Source organism: Falco cherrug, chromosome 12, assembly GCF_023634085.1.
Source record: "Falco cherrug isolate bFalChe1 chromosome 12, bFalChe1.pri, whole genome shotgun sequence".
NCBI lineage: Eukaryota > Metazoa > Chordata > Aves > Falconiformes > Falconidae > Falco > Falco cherrug.
In genome coordinates, this window is record NC_073708.1 from 5,490,806 (window position 1) to 5,515,882 (window position 25,077).

At 45.0% G+C, this 25,077-nt stretch overlaps 1 protein-coding gene across 9 annotated transcripts in view; it reads left to right on the plus strand.

Moving 5' to 3' along the window:
* The window catches only part of RABGAP1L (RAB GTPase activating protein 1 like), a 254,855-nt gene that overhangs the window by 206,493 nt on the left and 23,285 nt on the right, over positions 1-25,077 (plus strand). The window contains exon 1 of one of the 9 annotated variants that reach the window (XM_055724790.1): positions 10,818-12,905. The exons of 7 other annotated variants lie outside the window; for them this stretch is intronic. In XM_055724790.1, coding sequence (XP_055580765.1) covers positions 12,795-12,905 — 111 coding nt within the window. In that variant the 5' untranslated portion in view covers positions 10,818-12,794. Of the gene's footprint in view, positions 1-10,817; positions 12,906-25,077 lie in introns of those variants that run through there. One more of the 9 variants, XM_014283288.3, reaches the window with a different exon arrangement.

Sequence of the window (25,077 nt, forward strand, 5' to 3'; positions counted from 1 at the left end):
GTGACCTAAACTAAGACTATCTCCCTTCAGTCACTCATTTTGCTCAAGTTCAGGGAGCACTAACAGTTTCACCAGACACTTGAGTCTCCAAATACCCCAGAGATGAATGTATACAGCAGCTCCATGAAGCAGGGTTTTATCATCTCCCATTCGGAGGAGGAGATGGGCAAGCAGGTGGGCAGGCTATCTCGGGCACAGCTTACTCTGGCCATGCAAAAAGGCAGTGTCAAGGTATTTTAGGCTGATGTACTTCTCCAGCAACAGGATCATGTTGTTCCCAGTTAACTGTTGTAGCCTGTAGGTTGTTTTCTTGTGTACATGTACTAGGAAAATCCTGGGACACTGAGTTGTCTCTCTGTGTTTCTGTCCTCTGAGACTTGTCATTACACCTTTGATAGATTGATGACTTAATAGGCTCATTAAGGAAATGGAGGACATCTCACTTAAGTGTTTGCCATATCAGTGAGCCTCGGTTGCCTTCTCTTCAACCCCAGACAAACAGGAAAACAAAACATTGCCAAAGGCTTCTCTGTGTGCAGCCCCCAAGGACACAGAAATCATTCTGAAAATTATAAAGACTGAAAATAGTCAGCCTGCTCTACAATACATAATTTATTGCCAACAGAACTGGTGACAGCTTGTATATACTCCACCCCAATCTCAGGAACAATTAAGTGCTGTGCTGGGGCACTAAGACGGATGAAATGCCGGTGAGAAGTTTCCCTGCTCCAAGCAAATTTGATTCACATGTAGGCCCCTAGATAGAATCATAGAACGGTTTGGGTTGGTGGAAGGCACCTTAAAGACCATCTAGTTTCAACCCCCCTGCCCTGGGCAGGGACACCTCCCACCAGACCAGGCTGATCCAAGCCCCGTCCAGCCTGGCCTTGAGCACTGCCAGGGATGGGGCACCCACAGCTGCTCTGGGCAACCTCTGCCAGTGTCCCCCCACCCTCACAGTATAATAACTGTTCTACCTCTACCCTCCTTCAGCTTAAAACCATGCCCCGTGTCCCATCACTCCGTGCCCGTGTAAAAGCCCGTCCCCAGCTGCCCCGCCGGCCCCACCAGGCACTGGTGCTGCCGGAAGGTCTCCCCGGAGCCTTCCCTTCCCCGGGCCGAGCAACCCCAGCTCTCCCAGCCCGTCTCCATAGCAGGGGGGCTCCAGCCCCCCAAGCATCTTCGTGGCCTCCCCCAGACGCGCTCCGACAGGTCCGTGCCCTTCTCGTGTTGGTGGCCCCAGAGCTGAAGGCAGCGCTGCAGGGGGGTCTCACCGGAGCAGAGCAGAGGGGGAGAATCCGGCCAGCCACGCTGGAGGGGACGCAGCCCAGGATTCAGTTGGCTTTCTGGGCTGCAAGTGCACATTATCATGCCACGTTGAGGTTTTTGTCCACCAGCACCCCCAAGTCCTTCTCAGGGTTGCTCTCTACCTGTTCTCTGCCCAGCCTGTGTTGATACTGGGGGTTGCCCCGACCCAGGTGCACTTGCACTAGGTCTTATTCTGCTTCTGAAGTGCCACACAAATACAAGCTGTTTTGTAAATAAGGAGTAAAATAAGTTACCACTGCTCGGTGCGTGTATAAAAAGCAGGGGAAAGAACCACAGTGTTTTCCCTTTCCTCCTCCAGTTTAATGCCTGGACAAGCTAACTTAGCATCTCTCCTGCCCCAGCCACCATCCTACACCACCTTTCAATGGATCACGTGCCATATGGGTCCCTGGTTGTGTCTGGCTGCCAGGGACCAGCTTCATGCACGATTAGCAGTGGGAAACAATTAACTGGTACAACCTGGCCCCAGATGATATGACCCAGAAAAATCTTTCTTTCAAAACTCCTGTTTAAGTCTTCCCTGAAATGTGTACACATGTTTTTCTTGCTGTTCTCATTAGTTCTCTCTAATAGCTGCTGTCTATGTAATGATTCTCTGCGTCCACACAGGGTTGTTCCAGAAGACTAGAGAAGCAATATGATTTGGAGGAATTATTTGGTCAGAACATGTGGATCCATGATGCTGAGATTCAGTTACTCAAAGGATTCACAGGGACCAGATTCCTTAAGTGAATGAAGCGATAGCATCAAGATAACGTAGACCTGAAATGATGGGGAAATATATTTGATAATTCTGGAACTGTAAACATGGTGTATAGTCAGCTGGCACTAGTATAGCAAAGTCTGATATGGTTGGGTTTGAGCTATTTAAGATCATTAATAAGTAATTAACCCATGAGGTGACTGTAACAGCCATCATTTTAATCAAGATTGGATTATTAACTTGCCAGGCAGGACAAAGGCCCATGGCTGCATTAATTAGATCCCCCACACTCAGGAAACACTCCTAAAAGATGCCCACCATATCCAATTGACCAGTTAATGCTTTTCTCCTTGTTGCCACTCAAAGGCCACCTCCCCAGTTTTACATTCAATTTGTTTTTTTGCTGAAAAGCTGCTAATTTCATGCTACTTTAGCCCTGCAGCAGCCAGCCTGTTGCTAAGCAACCTTCAAAATACCGAAGGGGCCATGGTCTGGCTGCTTTTCTGCAGCCCATCCGTATTCTTATTTATTTACTTATACATCTTATTTATTAACAGATTTCTTCCATAGCGCGGAAGCAGAGCCATAAGCGTTGGAGTTGCAGCAGGGTGCCTTCACTTGTATGGCTGTTTGTCTTCTCTCCAATACCATCCGCTACCCTATTTTTACTGGTGTTCCCACTCATCAGCTGAGCACGCTCCTCATGGTATTTGTCAAGCTGGAGCAGCATCTGGGAGTATACTGGAAGTATATTTTAAAAGTGTAGCTGGCAATGGACTGCAGTAGCTGGTGTGAGATAGCAGCTGGGAATCCGTTCGATCCCAACAGTCCTTGATGGAAGAAAAAAAAAAGGGCCAGAACAAAGATGGCTTTAAGCCATTTTTCTGCTTACTGTGTTTCTGGCTGCTTTAACTTCAGCTGTGTCCATGTTCCAGGCTTCTTTAGCCGAACTAGATCTGCAGAGAGTGAACAGATGGTTATCGTTCACCTGCCCGGCAGCGCTGGGAAAAGCCCTGCTGTAGGGGCAGTTCTGCAGGAACAGCTGCATTTTTGTCGGGTGGGGTTGGGATCCCAGCCAGGGCACAGGTTTGCCTGAAATTGTGTCAAGGAGAGGAGGAGGTTGCTGATGGTGGAGTAGTTGGCGCATAGGTAAAGTGGCAGAGCGTTTGGAGCGGCTGCACGTGGGTAGAGGAGGACAGCAGAAGTGTAATGGAGCTGTTAGGGTGCCAGAGATCCACCTTGCCAAGCCAAGAATCAGAACCGCTGACTTGAGTCACTTTTCACATGTTTCAGGAAAACATGAGGTGGATATACCATAACAGTGCCTGGCTGTGTGTTGTAATAGCATTGGTCACGTCAGCATCAGTGTTAGATGGTGACGATAACTTTGATGAATGAACTGCCATGCTCCTCAGTTAAAGGCATCATAGACTCATAGAATCCTTTAGGTTGGAAAAGACCTTTAAGGCCATAGAGTCCAACCATTAACCCAACACTGCCAAGTCCACCACTAACCCATGTCCCCAAGTGCCACATCTACAAGTCTTTCAAATACCTCCAGGAACGGTGACTCCATCGCTTTCCTGGGCAGCCTGTTCCAGTGCTTGACAAACCCTTTCCGTGAAGACATTTTTCTGAATATCCAATCTAGACCTGCCCTGGTGAAGCTTGAGGCCTTTTCTTCTTGTCCTACAGGACAACACATTGAGGAACATTATGGTATATAAACCTCTTTTGAAAAACCTGGGGGGGGTTGTTGTTGTTGGTTGTTTTTTTAAAAAAAAATCATCCTAAATTTTATCGCGTCCTCTGATTTAATTTGTTTGCTGTTGTGGATTTTTGACTTCAAATCAAGCAAAAATTAGCTCTTATTCATTCCAGGCACTTTCCTTGCATTCCTTGCAGAAGGAATTTTGCATAAACGCTTACCCTATATAAAAGGTATGTTGAAAATCAAGAACAGATTAGAAGTTATGGCTCAATTTTCTCTCTAAATATGTAGCCTTTTATTTGGATGTTGAGGGGAGTCAACAGGAGCACTGGGAGCGAGTGGGCTTCCAAGGGAGCAGCCCTTGTGCATGCATGGCAGAGACACTGAACTCAGCTTGAGCAGTACGTTGTGCCCAGCCAGAGCACATGGACACGAGGAGAAAATGTTCTCTTGCCCTGTGGACATCTGTGCTAAGCTGGACCGATTCCTGAAATTTTTTATTTTTTTTTTTTAAGGGAGTATCTCATTTCTTCTAGTTGCATAGATATAATGGTAGCTATAGTTCAAATTTTAACTAAAAGACAAACTTGGAATAAGACAAATGGGGAGGGTGGAACAGTATATGGAAATATCTCTGGTCTCCCATATCTGAAGAATTACCTCCTTATCACATAGAGAACTCTGATAACTTGTGGAATAATCTGCCTTCTCTCACCCTTCTATACATAACCATTTGAGCTCTTAAAATAAGCTTATTAACAGTCAAATCAAGACAAGTTAATCTTTAAATCATATGTAAATACAGATGTTTTTCTCATTGTGGTATATTGAAGCATTAAAACCTAGATGCAGATTTTCACAGTAGGAGACTAGATCAGCACAGTTAAGCACTGAAATAGTTTGTCTCCCAAATCATCTTCTGAGAACAGAATTTCCCTTTCACTGTACTGTATGATGATGAATAGGGATTTAGCGGCAAAGGATTACGTGGAGCTTAGATTAGTGGATGCTGCTGGTAGTCTTACACGGCTGATCAGCTTGCACAGTCCTGAGCTGCTTTCCTCCTCTGGAGCTGACCTGTACAAATGCCAGGGGAACTGGTCCAGGGGAGTACTGAGAAGTAGCTGTCTTCTGTCTTTCTCAGCAAATGGATCTCTCATGTCAAATGCTTTTTCTATCAGATTGCTGTTAATCATCTTTGGTATAAATATATACTAGCCCGTGCTGTTTTCTGGACTTTTTTGGCTGCATTCAGTTCTTTGACCTCCAAGCAAATGCTTGCATTCTTAACTCCAGCATTGTGGGACACATTGCTCTCCTGGAAAGTATCAGTAGTTTGTACTTTTAATGTATAATGCATGGAATAATCTCATTTCGGAGTCTTCAGGCATGCCTCCGTCTAGACTGCGTCTCACAATCAAACTGTCTTCTATACCTCCGCTGCCGAGATACTTGGACTAGTCTGTCTGGTTTAGCTTAGTTTAGCTGACACCACGTGCCATTTCCTGCTCACCTGCGTCATTTCAGTCTTAATTACTCTTTATCTCATCATCCAAGCAATCATGCTGCAGATTTATTTTTTGTTTTGGGAATATGCCATTACTATTGTGCTGTTTACACATCGAAATGTCTCACCTTTTCCATGACGCTTCTGGCAGGGGGTCCACGTGGAAGACGTGGTTACAGCCCTTTCTGGGGCTCTGCTGTGGTGCTCCAGGGGTACAACAGCTCCTGCCTACTCATTGCACAGCAGAGTATATTACGGTGGGTTTGTGCCTCACCAGCTCCTGTGGTTTTGGGGGACAGAGGATGTGCTGTGGTCCTGCCTTTTTCTTTCATTTAACTACAAGAATTTCTCATAGTGCCTGGCTCTGCAGCCTTTTTGTTCTTTCTCCATTTTTTTCTTGTCCCAGGCTTAAAGGTCAGGTGCAAAGTGAAAGTCAGTAAAAAAACTGAAATCTGATGTGGTATAGGGTGCTTCGGATAGGTCATCCAGGTGACCGCGTCATTGCGCTCTCCCTCTGCAGTGTGGCAGGTTTGTAAGGTATTTAACAGCACTCTGGAGAAAACTTGACAGGCAACATCACAGTAATAACAACAATGGTAATACAACTTCCACATTTGCATTTTTCATTAATTTCACCTTTTTTTTAATCTTCCTCTGGGAAGTAGATAAGGGCTGTTAACCCATCTTTGGGGAGGGGAAAGAAAAAATAGGGAGAGATGTATCTACCTTGGGATGGAAAGTCAGGTGTGGGCTTAGAATGAGAAGCCCTGAGTTCTGGACCCTGTGTCTTTTCATGTGAGAGATGTTCACTATTTAATGTGCTCCTTGATATTAATTAATATCTTTTGTTTGCTGATCACATGCTGCAAATTAAAAGACAGCAGAACATGGGGGAAGGTATGATACGGATCTATACTTGCTACTTGCTGTCTGATTATTGTTGATACGAAGCCTGAACTAGCTCTGTTGCTCTGATGAAGCTTTTGCTTGATAAAAGTTGGCTCTACTTGCACTAACTTGCAGGCTATTTGGGTGAAATCCCTGAATCATGCTATATTGAAGCCAGGCCAGAAATCCATATAAATAATTGTAAGTGCAAAGCATTCCTATATACCTGCTATGATAATTTTCTTGAAAAATATGCTTGACGCCATTTTTTTTCTTTTCAATACCAATTGAAATGATAAATGCAACAAATTTAAAATACATTTTGCAGGTTAGATTAGATTATTGTTGGGTTAGAGTCAGTTTATTATGGAACTTAGCTCTCAATGGCATTGGCATGGTCTGAATGCCATACAAGCATTATTCAGTTGGATTAATAGCCCCGGGGAATATATATCGGAGACATTCACGATGGCAAACAGATTGTTTGTCCCTTCAGCAGCCAGAGGGACTTGTTTGTACTGATTTGTCTTGGAGGGGATGGAATTTGGAGACACTGGCGGTGGCCCTGGGGCAGCTGGGGAAGGTCCCTGGTACATGGGCTTGCTCTTGGACGGCTGTTGCCTCCCTCGTTGGGGTGTGAAGTTGTTCGTGGTCCTCTGCCATCACTGAGCCAGGGGGGAGATAAAAAATGGGTCCCCAAAGAAGAAGGGTGGAACATGAAACAGGTGGCTGAAGCCAGCTGCTTTCCAGGAGATGACGCTCAAAGTCAGTTTAGGAATTTCTGCCTTTTCCTTCTAAGTGGTTTCTGTGGGGCTGTCTGCCGTGCAAATTAGCGCGGCCCCACTCAGGTTGTGCGAGGCTGGAGTAGGCGTGCGCATGTTATAGAGCTCACCAGTACCACCCCTTCCCTTTGTAAACAGAAAAAAGAAAAGAAAAAAAAAACCAAAATCCTTTATTTTGCTAAAATAAAAAGATGGGAAGGAGGAAGTATTCTCAGCTCCTTTTTAAACCTCAGTCGGTTACATCAGGTTCTATGCACCATTTATGCCCCAAATATGCTGTAAAAACCTGTTTTTTTCAACAGCCAAAGGCTAGGATTTCCAAAATCTCACAGTAAGATTCAATATTCCTTTTACCTGGTAGCGGTACTGGCTCAAGGATGTCAGGCTCTTTCCCCAGCCCCACTGCCTCCATCACCCATCGCACCGCGGCTCGTTGTGGGGCCGGGCAATAAACTGCACCAGTGGTTCGGGCTGGTCAGAGCCCCGTGCTGCCTTTGCTGCTGGAAAAACACAAACAAGCAAAAAGTCATCCCAACTCTAATGCAGGTTCTTGGCAGACAAGAAGGAGGTTTGTTAAGTGAGGTATTTCTGCCAGGCGGCTGATGTTTGAGGGAAACGTGACTGAAGAGGGGAGGTAACTTCTAGTGTCCTTAGAAAGTGATTGTGGCAGTATGGAAAAAAAAATACGGACACAGAAAGTTAAAATGTGGGTTTAATTAATCAAAAATCAGAAGAGAGTTGTGAATTAATTTAAAAGGCTGCAGAAGAATCTGGAATGGACTGAGCTGACTAAATATGTACCTGTACGCTGGCATCCCAGCTGTGCTGCTCTTCCATCTTTTTCAGGTTCGTATGGCTTTTAGAAGTCAAACGGGTGGATTTGGTTTAGGCAGCTTCATGCCCTTGTTTAGCGGTAATTTCAAGTTAATGTAAAACTCGAAATGAAGTGCAAACTTGACCCAAACCTTTTCTAACTGCGTTAATAACCACCTCTTTGAGAACAGAACAAATACACAGTACAGAATTAATGGAGAATATGCTTTTATAAATACAGGGAGTGACCTTCAACAGGTTGGGGAGGTAGCAGCTGGCCTGGCCTTCCACCCTCTGTAGATTGAGGGGTGAGGCTGATGGTTTTACTTCTTTTAATAAGCTTTAAAGATCATCTAGGAACTTTGTGGAAGAAAATCCTTATGCAGCAGTTGTTGCATGGGAGCAGGACTAGTTTTTGTGTGGCACGCAGCTGATTAGGGGAGGCTGGGAGAGGGGAGTTGGGGTATTTTCTGCTCCGTTCGTTTTAATCCATAACAAAGCAGATGTATTTATAAAGGTTCCTCCTGCTTTTGCAGTGAGTTTGCTATTTGTGCTTTCCCGTAAGACTGAAGGAGACCTGGGCGATAGTGCTCTCTCTTCCTTTGGGCTTACAGTAAATAATTCAAGAGGCAGAGCTGGCAACAGAAAATGAAGACTTAGAAGTCCTCAGCTTTTCCCTGTGCCGGGCTACACGTTTACATGGAGGGGGAGCACACGCCAGCATCACTGGTTTGTCTTGAATGCCTCTGCCTCAGCAATTCCAGCCACGCTGGGAGAGAAACCCTCGCTCTGCCCGGCGGGATGACTTTACTGGCTTTAATCTGTAAAAATCAGTTTATAATCTTGCCCACTTTCAAATCAGGAGAATGCAGAGTAGCTGCAAATTGGGAGGATTTACCCCTGTAAGTACATATGCTGAAGCACAGCAAGCCCAGATTTTTCCACACATTTGGAGGATTATTTTAAACGAAACACAGGTGCATACACCCACTTCTTTGGGGCTGGGGGGGCGGAAATAGGCCGTGTTATTTGACATTTTCAATTAAAAAAATAAAACTTGGAGAAGCCATAGCGGAACTGCATGTAGATCAGCCTGAGCCTGGCAACTGCTTTTCTCGAAAGGTGTGGGGCATTGCTGCGAGCAACGGCTTGGCGTTCATTTCTCACTTTGAATCCCAAAACACCTCTAAAGGTATTTACCTTCTGATGTCTAAAACTGGAACAGGGTTATGAATAAAAGCGCAGCCTTCTGAAAGGCTGCACCACCACAGCGGTACACGCTTTGCTTCTTATTTCCCTGGGATAAGCAGGCGTGCGAGGGACGGGCAGCTGCTCCCCCACCTTTCACCCCAGCACGGGTGTTTGGGGTGGCCGAGGGTCCGGCACAGCACCAGCGCTGCAGGGGTTTAGTGTGTGGACAGAAGATCTGGGCTCTCCGCCGTTCTCTGGTGGTTGGGAAGCCCTTTGTGGGCGAGGAGAGAATGGAGCTGTGCTTTGGGATTCACAGTGTTTGATGTGTAACCCGGTCTTTTTCACCTGCTGGTTGTGTTTGAAACAGTTCTTACAGGTCATTACTGGGTAAGGCAATTAGGGAAAGAGCTGATACTACCGTTATTCATTCCGATCTGGGGGGTGGGGGGAAACCCCTGTAAACTTATCTTGAAGACTGCCAAATGCCATTCCAAGTGCTCTGAAAGGAGTTTTATGTTTCCTTATCTGAAGACTGCTGTGATCTTCCCAGTTTCATTAATACACGGAAAGCAAATCACAGAAAACGCCTTTGCATTTCAGAAATGTGGTGGCAGGAAGGGAGAGCTTAGCAAGAAGCTGCACATACCTCACATACGTAACGCGATTTCTGTCTATCAGAAGATCCTATCCCCGTCAGATAGCAGCAAGACATTCCTGGGGGTGGAGTGAGAGTGAATTTATCTTGGGAGTGAGCAGGATTTGGCTTTGCTAAACTGGCTGTTTTGCTCAATTCAGGAATTTTCCATTCATCTCTATTATCCACCAGTATATAAATCCCAACAACTGTAATTAGGACTACTTACCTTAATTAGTTAAGTTTTCTGCAGCTCACCTGTCCTTCTGCTGGCTCTCCTTTGTCGGCCTGACTGCTTGGTTGAACCGCTTCTCCAAAAATTCCTGCTTTGGAGGTATGCTTTCAAACCTATGCCATGGAGGGGGCTGCGTTCCTGTTCTTTGAGGGAGGCTACTGCAAGGTAGACGCGGTGTTATACGGAGAAGCGCTATTTGCTTTAAATAAATATGAAGCTGCACTCTGTGGTTTTTATTGTCTTTTGCTAGATTATTCATCACTTCAGCACTCAGAAAGCCTGGCTGAGGGGAAGGCTCTGTGCTGAAATGCTGGGAGGAGTGTGTTGTGTGGCCTGAGAAGGCGGTGAAGGGCATCTCTCTGCTTGCCTTGTCCTTTCCAGTTCCTCTGGCGTGAGCATGCTACCACTGTGTCTGGGTGGACGGATTTGCTTCAGTCGGTTTCATTCAAAAGATTTAGTTTAACTGGTTTGATACCTAAGATGATGTGCGCTGATTCAGGTTACAGCACAGACTGTTATCGCGGATGTAAATTGCAGGTCCATAGGGATCTGTGGGCAGCTCAGCTCCATTAGCTTGAAAAGACAGCTGAAAAACATTCTTTTTAAAGTAAAGATATGCATTAGCCAACATCCAAAATCAGTTATTAGTTCCGGCAATGGCTAGTTAGAACATGCCAAAATTACAAACCCTCTGTAGATATGAAAAAAAAACCTGGGGGGGGGGGGGGGGGGGGGAGTGTAGGTTCTGGTCCATAATTCCTTATAAATAGAAATGCCTGATGGTGAAACCAGGGGAGGGATTTGAGTAGCTGCAGCTGGGGAGTGCGTCTGATAATTTGCATTCCCCACCTCCTGCCCTTATTGCAGAATTAAATTGGTCTCTCATTAACATGGGAATGTTTGTTGTTGTACCGCCTGCTCTCTCCCCTGCGCCTGTTCCAACGTAAGGTCGGTCCCTGTTGGGAGCCTCCGGAGCCGGTGCCAGCAGGGAGGGGTTGTGGGAAGGGACTTTCTTTACCTCTTACAACAGGTGCCTTTGTCAGCACACCTCAGAGGCAGCCAAGGAGGAGCCACTCTTAGCCTGACGCGTTGAACTTTTGCTACAAGAGCAAATAAAGGCACCCCATGAGGCAGTGGAAGCGAAGAGGAAGCCGTCATTTCAAGGGCTTCGGAAAACCTGGGCAGGATTTAGCACAGCAGGTATGATTTTTGCATAGGTGACACGGAGAGCGATCTCGTGAGCTGGATATCGGAGCTTCGGGATTGGCATCTAAAGCATTTCTGCTGTGGGAATTAATTGGAAAAAAATTGCAAGCCTTTGAAGAAGAACTTTTAAAAACGCACGATGGGTGCATTTCAAGGAAAAAATACCTTTCTTCTTCCTGCAAGGGTTAAGCATGATCAGAATCTGCTTTATTCTCAAGGATTTAACCTCAAGTGCTGCGGTTTTTGTTTGCCATAAGCCTATTAGAACTCTGTTTCCTAGCAATAACATGTAATTCCCCCCCGCCCTTAAGTGAAAGACGTGGTGGGGTTTTAATCCTGTACGCTACAGCTGTTGCTCAAGTCTCCTATTCAACTGCAAATAGCACCTGGTGCTATTTAGATACCTGTGTAATCTTTGATAAGGATACTCCAAAAGCACAGGAAAAACAGAAAAGCAAGGTGGGTCTGACCCTGTTTATTCTGGAAAGCGAGAGTGTAACCATATGCTACCGCCAACTGAACTGGAAATTTCTACCGGATTTGCTGCATCCAGCACATATTCTTTTTGAAGATGGCTGAAATGATTTATGTTTCTTGATCAGGTGTGATTTTCCACCAGGAAGAACTAAAGACTTCCAGAGAAGATAAAAATGCGGTGAATGAGTCTAAGCAGAAGAGGTGAATTTGGTTAGGAGCTTTACCTTGTCTGAGTGTCCTGAAAGGAGTTTCTTTTGGAGTTGTTTTGTTTGTGTTTTCGAATCACTTACTATTTTCTAGATTTTTTTTTGTAGTTTTGAGAATACAGATTTTCAGTTATTTTTTTTCCATTTTTTTCCTTGCACTGTTTTAGATAATGTTACGATAAATGAGTTGGAAAGTGAGGAGCAATTTGGAAGGTACCTATGCTGTTTAGGACACATAGACAAGAGGTACCATGTCACTTCTTGATTAAAAGCAAACCAATCCCCACTTCAAGTTAAAAACCTTCAACTGTGGGAAGTTTTGATTGTGTATGTTGGTTTTATTTCACTTGTGGTGGTGTGAGTTTATTCAGGGAAGAGCTTACAGCCTTCATTACATTTTGCATTGCTGTTTTACCCTCTATGACAAATGGAAACTGAAAAACTTTTTGGAGGGTTGGGATTTGATGCCATCGGTGTCTGCGTGGCACAAAATGCTGTTCAGATCTAGTGAGTGGTTTTAAAGACTTTAAAGAAGAGGTTTAGAAACTTGTGGAAAAATTCCAAGGAATGCCTGAAAGAAATCATCATTACACCCCTCTCCATGAATTTACAAATAAGCCAGAAGAAGCAATTCATTGGAAAGCAAGACTCTGCTAACAAGAATATCAGCTTTTGTGGGAGAAAACCGGATCTAAAGAATAAACAATTGCGACAAAGCTTGAGGAGAACAGAACTGATTCCAGTCCCGCTGTCAAGCACTGACAGATCTTTTCTTGCTTAATAATAATCTGGTTTGGCTACTGCTTCCTCATCCTGAGCCTCAGACTGCAGTTAAAGCAGGTTCCCTGGCCTTCCCCAAGCTGCAGCCAGTGCCTTTTGCAAGTTGGGTGTTGGGAGGGTGAGCAGGTGTTTCAGACGTGCTTCCCGTGATACCCAAAGGCGCCCTTGAGAGGAGGACCCCCAGGGGAGCTGGTTTGCTGGGTCATTCTCTGGTGACGCTCCTTCCTCATTAGCTTCTTCAGGTGGGTGTGAGCAACCGACACGGAACTGAGCCAAGGTTCAGCCTTGGATTGTCAACCTGCTTGGGCCGCTAACGGCAGATTGCCAGCAAAATGATGGAAGAAATCTCCATAACGGTGGCTTACGATGCCCATGTTTTTAGCCAACTGTATGATGAAGACTTTCTGGCCAATCTGGTGGCAGTCAGCAAACCCAAATCTGTGGTAGGTGTTGCTCTTGCTCCTTTGCCAATTATGCTTAAAGTTATACTCTGTCCAGTGGTTAAGTCCTTCTGCTGGAAGCTATTTGCTGTTTAGTTTCTCTTTTTATTGCTTTTTCAGAAATTTGCTGTCATGCATCAATAAAAATAATTGATGTCAGAAGAGATAAGATTGTTAAAATAAGATCTTTCTGGGCTACTAAGTTTAGAAGAAGGTGATTTGCTCAGTATGAGAACAGTTGAAATAATATTGAAATAATAGAAATAATAATTAAAGCAGCAAATGACTGAGCTTATCTATCCATGGAATCAGCACTAAATGATATAAACACTTCCTTTGCCTTAGCACATCAGTTAAAAGTTCAGGGCAAATGCTCAGTGTATGCCGAGGATGTGGGGTGTAGGTCACCATCATCACTAAATCTGAGAGAATCTATTCCTTGCATGGCACTGGTGATGTTACACTTTTATATGTTCTCCTGAAATCAGCATAAATATCTGTAAAAACTTTTTAGTTAAATGGCCGCTTCCTTTTTTCATAAATAGCCTATGTCTTTGTGTAAATGACACGTATAGTGTGGTCATCTTCTTCCCTCATGGAGATCCCAGCCCCTGTGGGGAGCTGCATTCAAGTCAATAAAGTTAGGTTCTGAGGATTGGTGCCAAAGTTCATCTTTGGTCTCAAATTCTACAGATGAGTCCGTGTGGGAGCCAGTCCACCTAGAAGCAGTCAAAGTAAGGCTTGGAAAATAAAAGTGCATTTACAGGTGTTGAGCTTAACTTGAAGGCAGATACCGTTAAAAAATCAGTCTAAATACGAATCAGGCTAATTCTTTGGCCACCCAATGAAGCATTTGTGTTTGCACACTTCGGTCTGTGTATGTGTTTGTGTCCAGGCAGTTCGCTAAGCTGTGACGAAGGGAGGTGTTCTCAGAAAAGGAAAAATTTGCTTTATTGCTATCTTGTGTAAAACCTCTCTGCGCACAGTTCCTGCTTGGGTTTTTCTGCCTGTCCACGCTCAGGAAATCTCGGGTGCACGAACTCCTCTCCTGCGTCTCCCGTTAGGCTGCTGGACTTAATCCAGAGCTCTGCCCAGTCCCTTTTATTATGGTGCCTTTTTCTGTCTCTGGCCTCCTCTAGGCTAGAATTTACAAGGCCCGTTAGAATAGTTAAATAATAAATATGGAAATCCAGTGCAGATAAAATTGTTACTTTATTATGACCTGGATGGAGACTGGGCTCCAAAGAGACTTTAACTTCACCGGGGTATTAGGAGTTACGTACTTTTCTCATGCTCGTGTTTTGAAATAGGTGGTATATTTTAGTTAATTTAGTTTTTTACTGTTTACAATTAGTTAATTGTCCAGGCACAACCCTTCCTCTTCTTCTGCCTTAGCTGATTGCTGGGGCAGCATTTATGATTCTGACTAGAAGCCGAGAGAAGTATCCTTCAGACAGGTAGGGATGCTGCAACAGGACTATCGGGAGCCGGGTGCTGGCGGAGAAGGTCCCACCGGCGGGCTCCGGGAGAGCCCTTCGGATGAGTTTCTTGGAGCAGGTGATGGTGGCAGTGGGGTTTCCTAGATGCCTCCTGTCCTGAACTGCTTGTGTGGGCTAGAGCCTGTACTGCAGTTGTTTAAATTAAAATCCTTGTGGTAGGAAAACATTTCATGGATGGCTTACCCTATAATTTCAGTCTTTGGAAAGTGCTACTGAAGCTGGCTGGGTGATGGCCTCTGAAGTTTTGTATAGCTTTGGAGCAAAAGTACTGGACATTGCAATATGTATCTCGCCGTTCCTCCGGGTCAGCTGCAAGTGGCTGCAGGAGACAATAACTGGTATCAAGAGCATCACGTTACAGCTCTGGCTGGTTTTTGCCACTCTGAAAATAACACTAAAAGAAAAAAAATTCTCTATGAAGTAACTACTTATCTCCTAGTAAACGGAGATACTTACACGGAACAACCATGGGAGGAAAAGTATCATTATTACTAATATTTATCAGATGTGAATGATTGACTTAAGTTAAATACATGTTCTCACCAACTCTTTTTTTCCTGGAGTATTAACATGTTTCGGTGCATTATGTACTAGTAAATAAGTTAAGAAATGTGGGGTTTGCAGGGTTTACATAGGAAATACTTAACTACCCATTTAAATGGTTTTGAATTGTATTAACTAAGCAAATAATGGTGCAAACAACCTGAGGAGGTTTAAGATGAAGCTCGACAGGATTATAATAGGGTTAGACAGTGCGTGGGAGCCTGCGCTACTAAGGGACGGGACCTGATGACTCAGAAAGTTTCTTTCAGTTCTCTACTGCTATGTTTAATCATGGGACAAGTTGCCAGCTGGGATAAGTTGGGGCAAATCCCCTCGACTGTCCTGGTCATTCTACCAGATTGCACAAAGGTATGTACTGTACATGAAGTAAGATTCTGCAGAAGGAATTTGCAGTGCTTTTGTTTATTCTGAGAGTTCATGTTAATAGCACATGTATTTTTGCAATCTGGGATTCATCTGTTTGTTTGCAAAATCCAGGCTTCATATACATTTAAAGGAATTTCTACTATGCTGCTCTGGTTGCAGAGTGAAGTTTTAAAAAAAAAAAAAAAAGTTATTTAAAGGCTTTCATTCTGTTCCGTGGTTTGGATGGCAGGATCGTTATCGCTGTAGTTCCAGAAATCTTGCAACTAGTAACTCATAGTTACTTGGGTAGTGCCATAGGCACACAGAGTCTGTCTTGCACAGAGAGCGCCACGTGTTACGACATGAGGTGGCAAAGGGTTAATGCCGAAACCAAACCAGGCCCAGCTGGTAGCTGTTGTGGGGTGCTCTTGCTTGAGGGCAGCCTTGCCTAACCTTCTGACATGTCCGTGGTAATGAACTTCGTTAGGAAAATCAGAATTATCCGCTGTTGTCCAGGTCCCGTCAACTCTATTCGTATTTTTCAGTGGCAAATATGAATTTTTCCGTGGAAGGCGTAGCAGTGGTTTTGTAGCATTGCTTTGATGCACATAAATAGTAGACAGTGGAACAGTTTGCAGATGATCCGAGATAAGGGGTTTTTAAATATACTCCAAAGCAACGCTGTGTGATAGCAATCCTCCAACATATATTTTAATAAAATTAGTCATATTGCAGTGTGACCATGACACATGGTTGTTTTGCTGTGTGGTCCTGCTTTCGAGATTTCCAGTTATTCTGAAACTGCTTCGTACAGACATGCAAAGCGACCTACGAAAGTGGACTGCTGTGTAGTTTGTGCAAGGACTGCGTAGCTTTACTCTGGGGAATTTCAATTCTCGACTTATCTGCAGAAAACTTGGACCCAAGGGGTTGCAAAAATGGTATGCTAAGTGGTATAATCCTCTTAATCCAGGGTTGAAGGGCATTCTTCTGGAGAGCTTTGCTGTATTCTCATTTGCCTGCCTGCCTGGTGTTTAGCGCTCTGTTCAGGGGAATTAGCAGCCATTTCATACAAGCGATTTGTAGTTACACGCCAGCAGGCTCTGCCGTAATGATTTCTAGGCTCTCAATTTCCCGTCAAAGCCAAACTAAGGAGGTTCAGAGCGGATGGGTGAACTGCAAATGGGGTGAAGAACTAGGTGGCCTGGCAGGAGCACAGGGCATAGCGGTCAGTGGGTTTAACAGGCGGCTGGGTAAACGTTTCTGGGGTTTATAGTGGGACTGGGACTGTTTAGCATCTTCAGGCCTAGACACCAGAAGAGGATGTGCCCTGTTTTTCAAGTGGCAAAACCTTCATTTTCAGGCAGCAAAATCCAGAGAATAGGTGGTGGACACACGGAAAGACAGGTCTGCTGATCAGAGGAACCTCAGCAGGGGTGGGCTGGACTTCCTGAGGTTCAGCAAAGGCAAGTGCAAAACCCAGGGCTCCTCCCTGGGCAGAAATAACTCCATAGTCTGTGCAGGCTGGGAACCAAACGTCGATAGTATCAGTGCAAAAAGGGCGTTGGGAGTCATGGTGGGTGGCAACAGGAGCGAGCAGCGTGTGGGGACAAGGGCGGGCTGGCAGCGTGTCGGGTGGGATGCTGATTCCTCCCACCCAGCAGTCCTGAGGCTGCATCTCACACGCTGAGTCCAGGTTTGAGCCCCCCCAGAGGAAGGGGTGCCCTGCTTTTGGGTGGGATAGAGTTAATTTTTCTTCTTGGCTGGCACAATGCTGTGTTTTGGATGTGGTGTGAGAACAATGCTGATAGCACACTGGTGTTGTAGTTGTTGTGGGTCATGTTTACACTATGTCAAGGACTTTTCAGTTTCTTAGGCCCTGCCAGCGGGAGGGCTGGAGGGGCACAAGAAATGGGGAGGGGACACGGCCGGGATGGCTGACCCGAACTAGCCATAGGGGTGCTCCATACCATAGACCATCGTACTCAGTATAGAAACTGGGGGGAGTTGGCTGGGGCCTGGGCATCGGTCAGCAGGTGGGGAGCCGTTGTGTTGTGCGTCACTTGGGGCTTTTTCCCTTCCCTTTGGATTGTGTTCCTCTCCCCTTCTCTCTCCTTGACATTACAATTGTTGTTGTTATCATTGTTATTATATCAATTATTAAATTGTTCTTATCTCAGCCCTCAAGTTTTACCTTTTCCCCAGTTCTCCTCCCCATCCCGCTGCAGGGGGGCAGGGAGGGAGTGGTACTTAGTTTCTGGTGGGGGTTAAACCACAACAAAGGGATATTCAGAGCCCAGGTCCGGCAGAGGAGCCCTGGGAGGGCAGGGGGCAGAGGAGCCCTGCGAGGGCAGGGGGCTGACCGCAGCAGGGAAGGGTGAAAGGGTTGGGGCAGCTTAGCCTGAAGACCAGAAAGCTCAGGAAAAGTGATCTGATTGCAGTCTCCTGCCACCAAAAAGAAGGTCCTGGAGAGGCTGGAGCCAAACGCCCTTCAGGGGCACACAGTCAGGAGATGAGAAGGAATGGTCTGGATTTCCAGCGAAGCAAATTCTGGCTCAGTGTAAGGGGAAGCAGCGCTGCCCAGGGTGGCCCTGGCTTCTCCGTCCTTGGAGAGACTCTCACGAGCAGCATGCTCTGCCTTTGAAGCTATCCCTGCCTGAGCAGGACGTTGGTCTGTGCCTACTGGAGAGCCCTTCCAGTCTACACTTTTCTAAGTCTCTAACTCTTGCAAATGAGGAGGAGCTGACAGCGTTTGAGCTTTTGAAGACTATTTTTCCCTGGGTGGCATTAGTGCTGGCATGCTGCTGCTGTTGCTGCTGCCAAAGGAGCAATAAGGGAGCTTGGGTGGTCGCTATTAGAACTGGCTGTTTTCAGCAGATAGAATCCTTGTCTGCGCCCTTCCCTGCTCTCGGGATGTCCCTAGGAGTGGTCTGGCCTCCACTTCTTCCTCCTCTGTGGGGCAGGAACAGCCAGATTCCGCCCTGATCCTCTCACCTTGTCTTTGGAGCAGAAAAAAATTTCTTTTTTCTGCAGATAAATAAGATACACAGATAATAAAATAACAAATTTTATTTATTAAGCAGGTGATGCAGAAAAAGAAAAGCTCTAATAGTTTTTGTCTTTCCTTTCCTTTGATTGCTCAAGTCCCTTGGCTTTTGTGATTTCACGATGCAGCTGCTCTTCCTTTAACTCTAAAATTTTTAAACATTTTGTGTATTCTACTCTCGCTTGTCATCCTTCCAGCTTCACAACCTTTTCTGTGATTTCTTTTGCCAGTACAAATCTTGTCTTCCCAAAAATTCAGGTGAGACATGTTTATATGGAATAGCACATGTTATGTTTACCATCACCTAAATTTTTGTTTATAAGAGTTCTACATGTTTATTCTGCTTTAAGGAGTCAGCCCCACAACGTTGTTGTCTTCCCCCAGAAATCATCAAGATTTGAAGTCAGTGAAGGAAACTGCTTATATAAAGTTAATTAAATGGATCGTTGTATCAGACTGTGGTTTGCTTACTACTGTATTTTAGGTTTGAGAGTAGAACTGATGTGCACAAATACTAGTTTGACGGCAATTTTTTCTCAATAAGACTTGGTTGGCACCTTTTGATGTTAAAACTAAATGCATCAAAATGAAATCTCTTCCTTCCTTGGATTTCCCATGTTTTAAAGTCTTGGAGTTCCAGCATATTTAGGAAAACTGGCGCAGCTTCTGCAGTGACAGTGTTGAAAGCCCCGTATGTGTCATATACGAATCCTTGTAGCCTGAGAGGAGGCAATGTCCCCGCAGTGGGTAAGCTCCTGGTCCCTCACGCTACTAAACCCAGGCTTGATCATGGAGTGGACACCCTGATAAAACTCGCGGAGTGCTTGTTTAACATACACAAATCTGGCCCTAAATGTGGAACACATAAACAGGGAAGAAGCATCTGTTTTATATTGTGGTAACCTGTAGCTGGCATAGAATGTTATTCTTCTTCATGTTTATTTGACCTTCATCACTCATTTGTTATTCAATATGAAAAGTAATAATCGGTACTAAAATACCTTCAACTATTTATATTGCATCGCATTTGTTTTCAGCTGTCTTAAACCTTCAATGCGCAGCACATTTTTGCTGCTGCCTGTTATTAAGTGGAGTAGAAACCATCAAAGGTGAAGCCGTAGCCTGTGGTATCTGTGCAGAAAACATGGCATTTGGGGAGTGGGAGGGCAGGAGGGGCAGCTCCCCACTCCGTGAGAAGCCCTCAGGTGCTGCTGCATTGCGCCAAGCACTGGTCTTCGGTATCGCACCAGTGCACATCAGCCCAGTGGTTTCCCTGTTTGGCATCCAGGTTCAGTTGCATGGAAATGGGAGAGCTGGTTCATCCTGCCTGTGCCTTCACAGAGGTTACATCTTTCAGCTATTGAAGCTTCTCTCTTTCATCCAACTTTATTCCAGTAGCATTTTTTGAAAATTAAGAACTATTAAATGCTGTTCTGGAAAAGCATCCAGCTCTCACTGGGGTGTAACAGGAGGTGGGAAAGGTATCATTTTCCATGGTAATCTCTCGCTGTTCAAAATCTCGTTTAGATTCTTTCTGGTTTCTGCTTCCCATCTTGGATCCGGCATGTGGTTTTGTACCCGGGTACAGCATTCTGCACCGTTACTTATTTTATCCCTGTGAAGGTACTTGCATGCTGCGACCAGCTCAGCTGTCCGTGCTGTCTTGTGCAAACTGAGGAGCTTGTGCTCTTAAATCTCCTGCTGCGAGGCATTTACACCCTGCGCAGCACAGTGGCTCTGCTCCGCATCCTCTTAATTTTTTATTTTTTTTCGCCCGACTGCATCTTCCAGGCCTAGATGCAGTATTCCAGTATTGGTCTCACTGGCAATCCAGGATTAAAACTTCCCTAGTCACCTTGCTTTTTCCTATCCTTGTACATACCAGGGCTCCCATTAGCCGTTCTGCCGCAGCCCAACTCCGCGTTTGCTCGCTGCAGCTTCTCCCCATACCAGTGTTTGCTCCCAGCCCCACGCTGTGCTGTGTGGCCTCCTGCGTGGGGCCGGTGCAGCTTCCCTGTGGGGCTGCTGTTATGAATGGCACTGATACAATTAAAAATTAGAAGTGGGGGGAAAAAAAAAGCATATTTCTGAAGGATTATTTTGGTCCGCTTGCCATCGAGGAGTGAGACAAGAGGGAGAGCCAGGTCAATGGCTGGCATTCACAGCACATGCCTCTCATTCCCCCCCATCCCTGGTTCTTCCCAGAGAGCAGAAAAAATACCAAACTTTTGGAAAAGTCTGAACGGTGTTTTCCTGGGGCTGAGCCCACCTCTTCATGGGATTCGACCCCAGCTGGAGGTCTGTGGCTCTGTGCTGTAGGTAAGCCCTGCGTCCTTTTGGTCTGGAGTCGGCACAGCGGTGTGTTTCATGCGAGTATGCTGTTTCCAGGAAGTCAAATATATGTCTGCAATTTTCTGGCCCTTCTTCTTGTTCTTTACAGCTCTTTCTATCCATGTGTCATCTGCAGATTTTATTAGCAGGACTGTATTTTTCACTTCCAGGCCACTGTACTGTTTGATAGTGCTGGATCTTTTATGAGTCCCAGAAGACAGCCTTTAGAATGTCATTAACCAAAAATGAAAAATGTTATTGAATAATGATTCCCTTTGACAATGGCTTTTTGACCCATTTCCTAAGCTTTTTAATTCATGCTTTAAGGCTATCGGATACTCTTCTGGGGGTTTTGTTGGTTTGTTTTTTTTTTAATAGAACTATCATGTAGTCGTGAAGCCAGAGCTAGAGAAGACTTACAACTGTAAAGTTACTTTTATCAATCAGTCCTGTGAATAAAGAATGAAATAGGAACTACAGTTTATAGAATTATGTTGCTGTGGAGCCAGTTCCGTGCCTCAGCTGCACACTCACCAGCTCTGCAGAGCGTGGGTTTCAGCCAAGTCCGCCGGGTGGTTTGATTTGTGATACTTAAATACTGGGAATACAGGATTTTCTTCTGGTCTGCATGAATCTCTGCTGGTTTAAGCTTTACAAAACTCAAGAATTTAAATTTTTGTCTTCTGCTTTTAGTTTTAGTTATTTTTTATTTGTTCCAAATTAATATGTTATATTAAGTTTTTGTTTGTTTTCTCTTTTCTTCATGTTTGAAAGCATTCCTTATTGCTGCTCTCTTATTGTCATTGGATCCAGAAGGAATTATTTAAGCAATGTTTCAAATAGACATTTTATAAATAAGAACAGAATCTTTGTGATTAAACATTCAAAAGCGGAACATCTCAGTATTTTGGAGCTTCCTCATTTTCTTCTTAAAAGGAATTTCAGGAAAATTGATGCAAGTTTTTCTGGACACTTGAGAAACTGTGCTTCTGTTAGTGTCACTGTGTTAAAAGCCCATTTGGGAGAAGAAATTTGAAAAAAGTTTCTAGACATTATTGGTTCTATAGATCTTTAGTTTTAATTACCTTGAATGTGTTGGGTATCAGCATGGAGCTTTGCAATTAAAGAAGAGCCAGGTGGTGAGTTACTTTGTGAGGCCATATTTCAACATTTAAATGCAGAAATGGTTAAATTAGAATAAAGAACCCACAGGTGAGGTAGGTCAGGTGTGACTGATACAGCCACTTCGTACCTGTTAGATACAGTAGTCATCATATTAAGATGAGAAAATGAAGTGGGTCAAACGAGACATGTGAAGCTCCTGAACTCTAAGCCTTCAGCTTTCTTCCCTCCCTTGCCTTTTCTCGTGGATTGCCATTAATGTAACACGTAACACCTTAGTAAAGCTATATACAAACCCAAAAGCTTTGTTGTGTACTCATAGCAAATGCAAAGTTTGCGTATTTATGGGTGTTCTGTCAGTGTCTCCGTGATCGGTAGTCACCAACTTTGAAAGGAGTGCTAAAACTAGATGAAAAGGTAGTTAATCCCTTTTTTCTTAATTTCTAATTACTTAATTACTTTGTAATTTCTTAATTACTAGAAAATGGATTAGAAAGTTTGAGTAGGTGAATGTGGTGGTTAAAAATATTCTGTCTTCATTGCCTACAACTATTTTCATTCTTTTTGAACCCGATTCTTGGAGGAATTTGGCATAAAGACAGTGCTGAGGCTGGAACAATGTAGTTTGGTGGGTTTTATCTTGTTCAGTTGGTGCTTTCTTGCACCATTCAATACACACATTTTTTTCTTTGTTGCTTCCTTCTAGCTGTGTCAACATGAACTCACAAAGAAAAAAAGCCACCCGTGTTGGCTGGGGTGCTGGTTACGCTGGTCGCTGAGGGTTTAAAGCCGTAGGCTTGTCTTTTGTGCTGAGAAAAATCCAGATGGCTTGATTTCAGAGTCATGGGTTAGCTCTGCCAAGACAAAGCTCGGTGTGTATACACAGCGTTGCACTTTTGCTACAAGGTAGACTCACCAAAGTAATCCCCAGTTACGGTACCGTGGTACGAGGTACTATATTTGTTTGTCCTTCACCTTGGAGATCACAGAAGCTGAGTGCTTAGGCAAGAACAAGCACACAGTGATCACCCACACTCAGGTTGAACTTCCAGAGCAGGTCAGGCAATACTGGAACAGGGTAACAGGAATTCAGTTATCCCAGAAGTGGGGGCCTCATTCTTTCCATGGCCAGCAGAATGGGAAATGGAATAGACAGACCTGGGACAGAGAGCTCAGAAAAAAACAGAAGAGAAGGGCCGGCTGGCTTCTCTGCTGCTGGTACCCGGGGGTTGAAAATGGTGGGAGCCAGATGCTGCTGCTAATACTAGCTGGCTTCCTTTTCCACAAGGAGTAGCTGTTCTCCCTCTGTGGGAGCCCTTTCTGTTGTAGACCTCCCTTCAGTGGCAGCAGGGGCTTGGCTTGCCAGCTGCGGCTGGTGGCATGGCCACGCTTCAGCTACTGCCCTCAGCCCCTCCTGCCTGACGCCAACTTATTGCTTTTGTCGGTGCTTAAGATGCTCGTGGGATTTTCCATGCGAGATGATACAGCAGAAGGTCTCGAGTTCACCAGTAATCGGTTAGCTTGACAGGGTCTCGGCTAGACGTAAAGGATGAGCATCGGTCTCCACGTGGGTGAAGTGGCACGCTCAGCCGGCGGTGCTAGCGGTGGGGTGGGGCCATAGCTGGGCCAGCGGAGACCACAGAAGGTTGAAAAACCCAAAAAGCAGCCTTGTGTATACAGGTGTGCGAATCGGTGCGCCTGCTCTGTATCTCTTGGGGCTGACGTGCGGTGCTGCTGCGCGCTCCCATCCCCAGGGGTGCTCCCCAGCAGCCCCTTACTCTACAGGGATGGCTGGCTGGTGTTCCTAAACTGCTGGCCAACCTTCCTCCAGTTACCCGCCAGATCCGTGCCGAGGTGTTTCGCCAGTACCACAGTGACTGAAAGGTGCAAGTATGGCAAAACCCGAAGCCTTATTACAGGCAAAGAGGAAATCTCAGCAGGTGAAGGATTAGAGAGAGAACAGAGGAGAGCAAGGATTCATTACTGCACTAAGATGCTGTTCCGTGCCTCAGCGAGCGTTTCTGATACCTTGGAAGTTGGACACTGTCCCACTTGTTTTCAAAATGCTGATCGTCTAATGTGCGGTTTTAAAGAATTTATTTATTTATTTTGCTTTGGGGTTTTAGCAGTTGTGTTTATGGAGCTGGGCAAGCAGAAAAAAAGCAGGGCTTTTGAGAAGATGTGGTAACAGCGTTAGTTGCTGAAATAAAGATAAAAGTATTTTATATAACAAGGGACTGTGGAGCCCTGAATGTAAGTATGTAATGGTTCAGCTGTTATATAGAAAATGTATATATTTTTTGTTAATGGCATAATGCACTGATAGGGAATTGCTCTTAGTAACTTGGGAGTTTGAAATACTTAAAGTAATGAAAGGTGTTTTAGCATCAAGGGCCTCACCACACATCAGAGAAGCCTGATGGTGATTTTAAAGATGCCAATTTAAAGTGTGACAGCAATACAGTTTTCTTGATGCTGTGACACAGAATTGATCTAAAATAATATTAACACATAGAACGTGTGTTCAAGGAGTACGTGAGGCTCTTTACTGGTGAATATAGCTCTACCTGGCCGTAGGGTTCAGTTATGCTCTAACACCCATCCTCCATCTCAGGAGGGAGAATATTTTTTTTTTTTTAATCTTGTGCTGGGCATGGAGTGTGACAGGAGCCAAGACATGGCTTGGTAACTCAGCAGTCAGGATCTAGCCTGGCAGACACCGGTCCCAGGTTTCGCCACCCTCCTGCAGGTTTCAGAAGACACACTCAGCTGGGGGTTTATTAGCTGGAAGCTGTGGACCCTGCGAACTAAATACATTCAACATGCCAGGTTTTACAGCCTTGATAATACCAATATTTTGGACTTGGCTACTGATCAGTTGCTAGCCATGTGTCAGTACTTTTCCTTAAGTGTGCTTGTGGGGTAGGTCTGTGTTAGTTCCAGGATAAACAAGGTTGGAAAGTGAACCTGAGGTGGTTTCTTTGCTTAGTGGTACAAGAAAATCACCGGGGACTTCTGAATTTCTGATGGTGTTGTCCCAGGGATGGTGGAGAAGGCTGCGCTTGCCTTCCTGCTCGCCCTTCTCTTCTGCTGCTGTGATGTGCCAAGCAGTACAACCAAAGCTTTAAAATTATTGTGGGCATGGGTTAGATATAAATCAAAATGAATTATGTACCTCTGAATGGGGGGAGCCGAGGGCTGGATTTTGCATAGTCACTGAGGAGATACAGGAAACCCTTCACACCAAGTCCTGTATACCAAAAGGTGT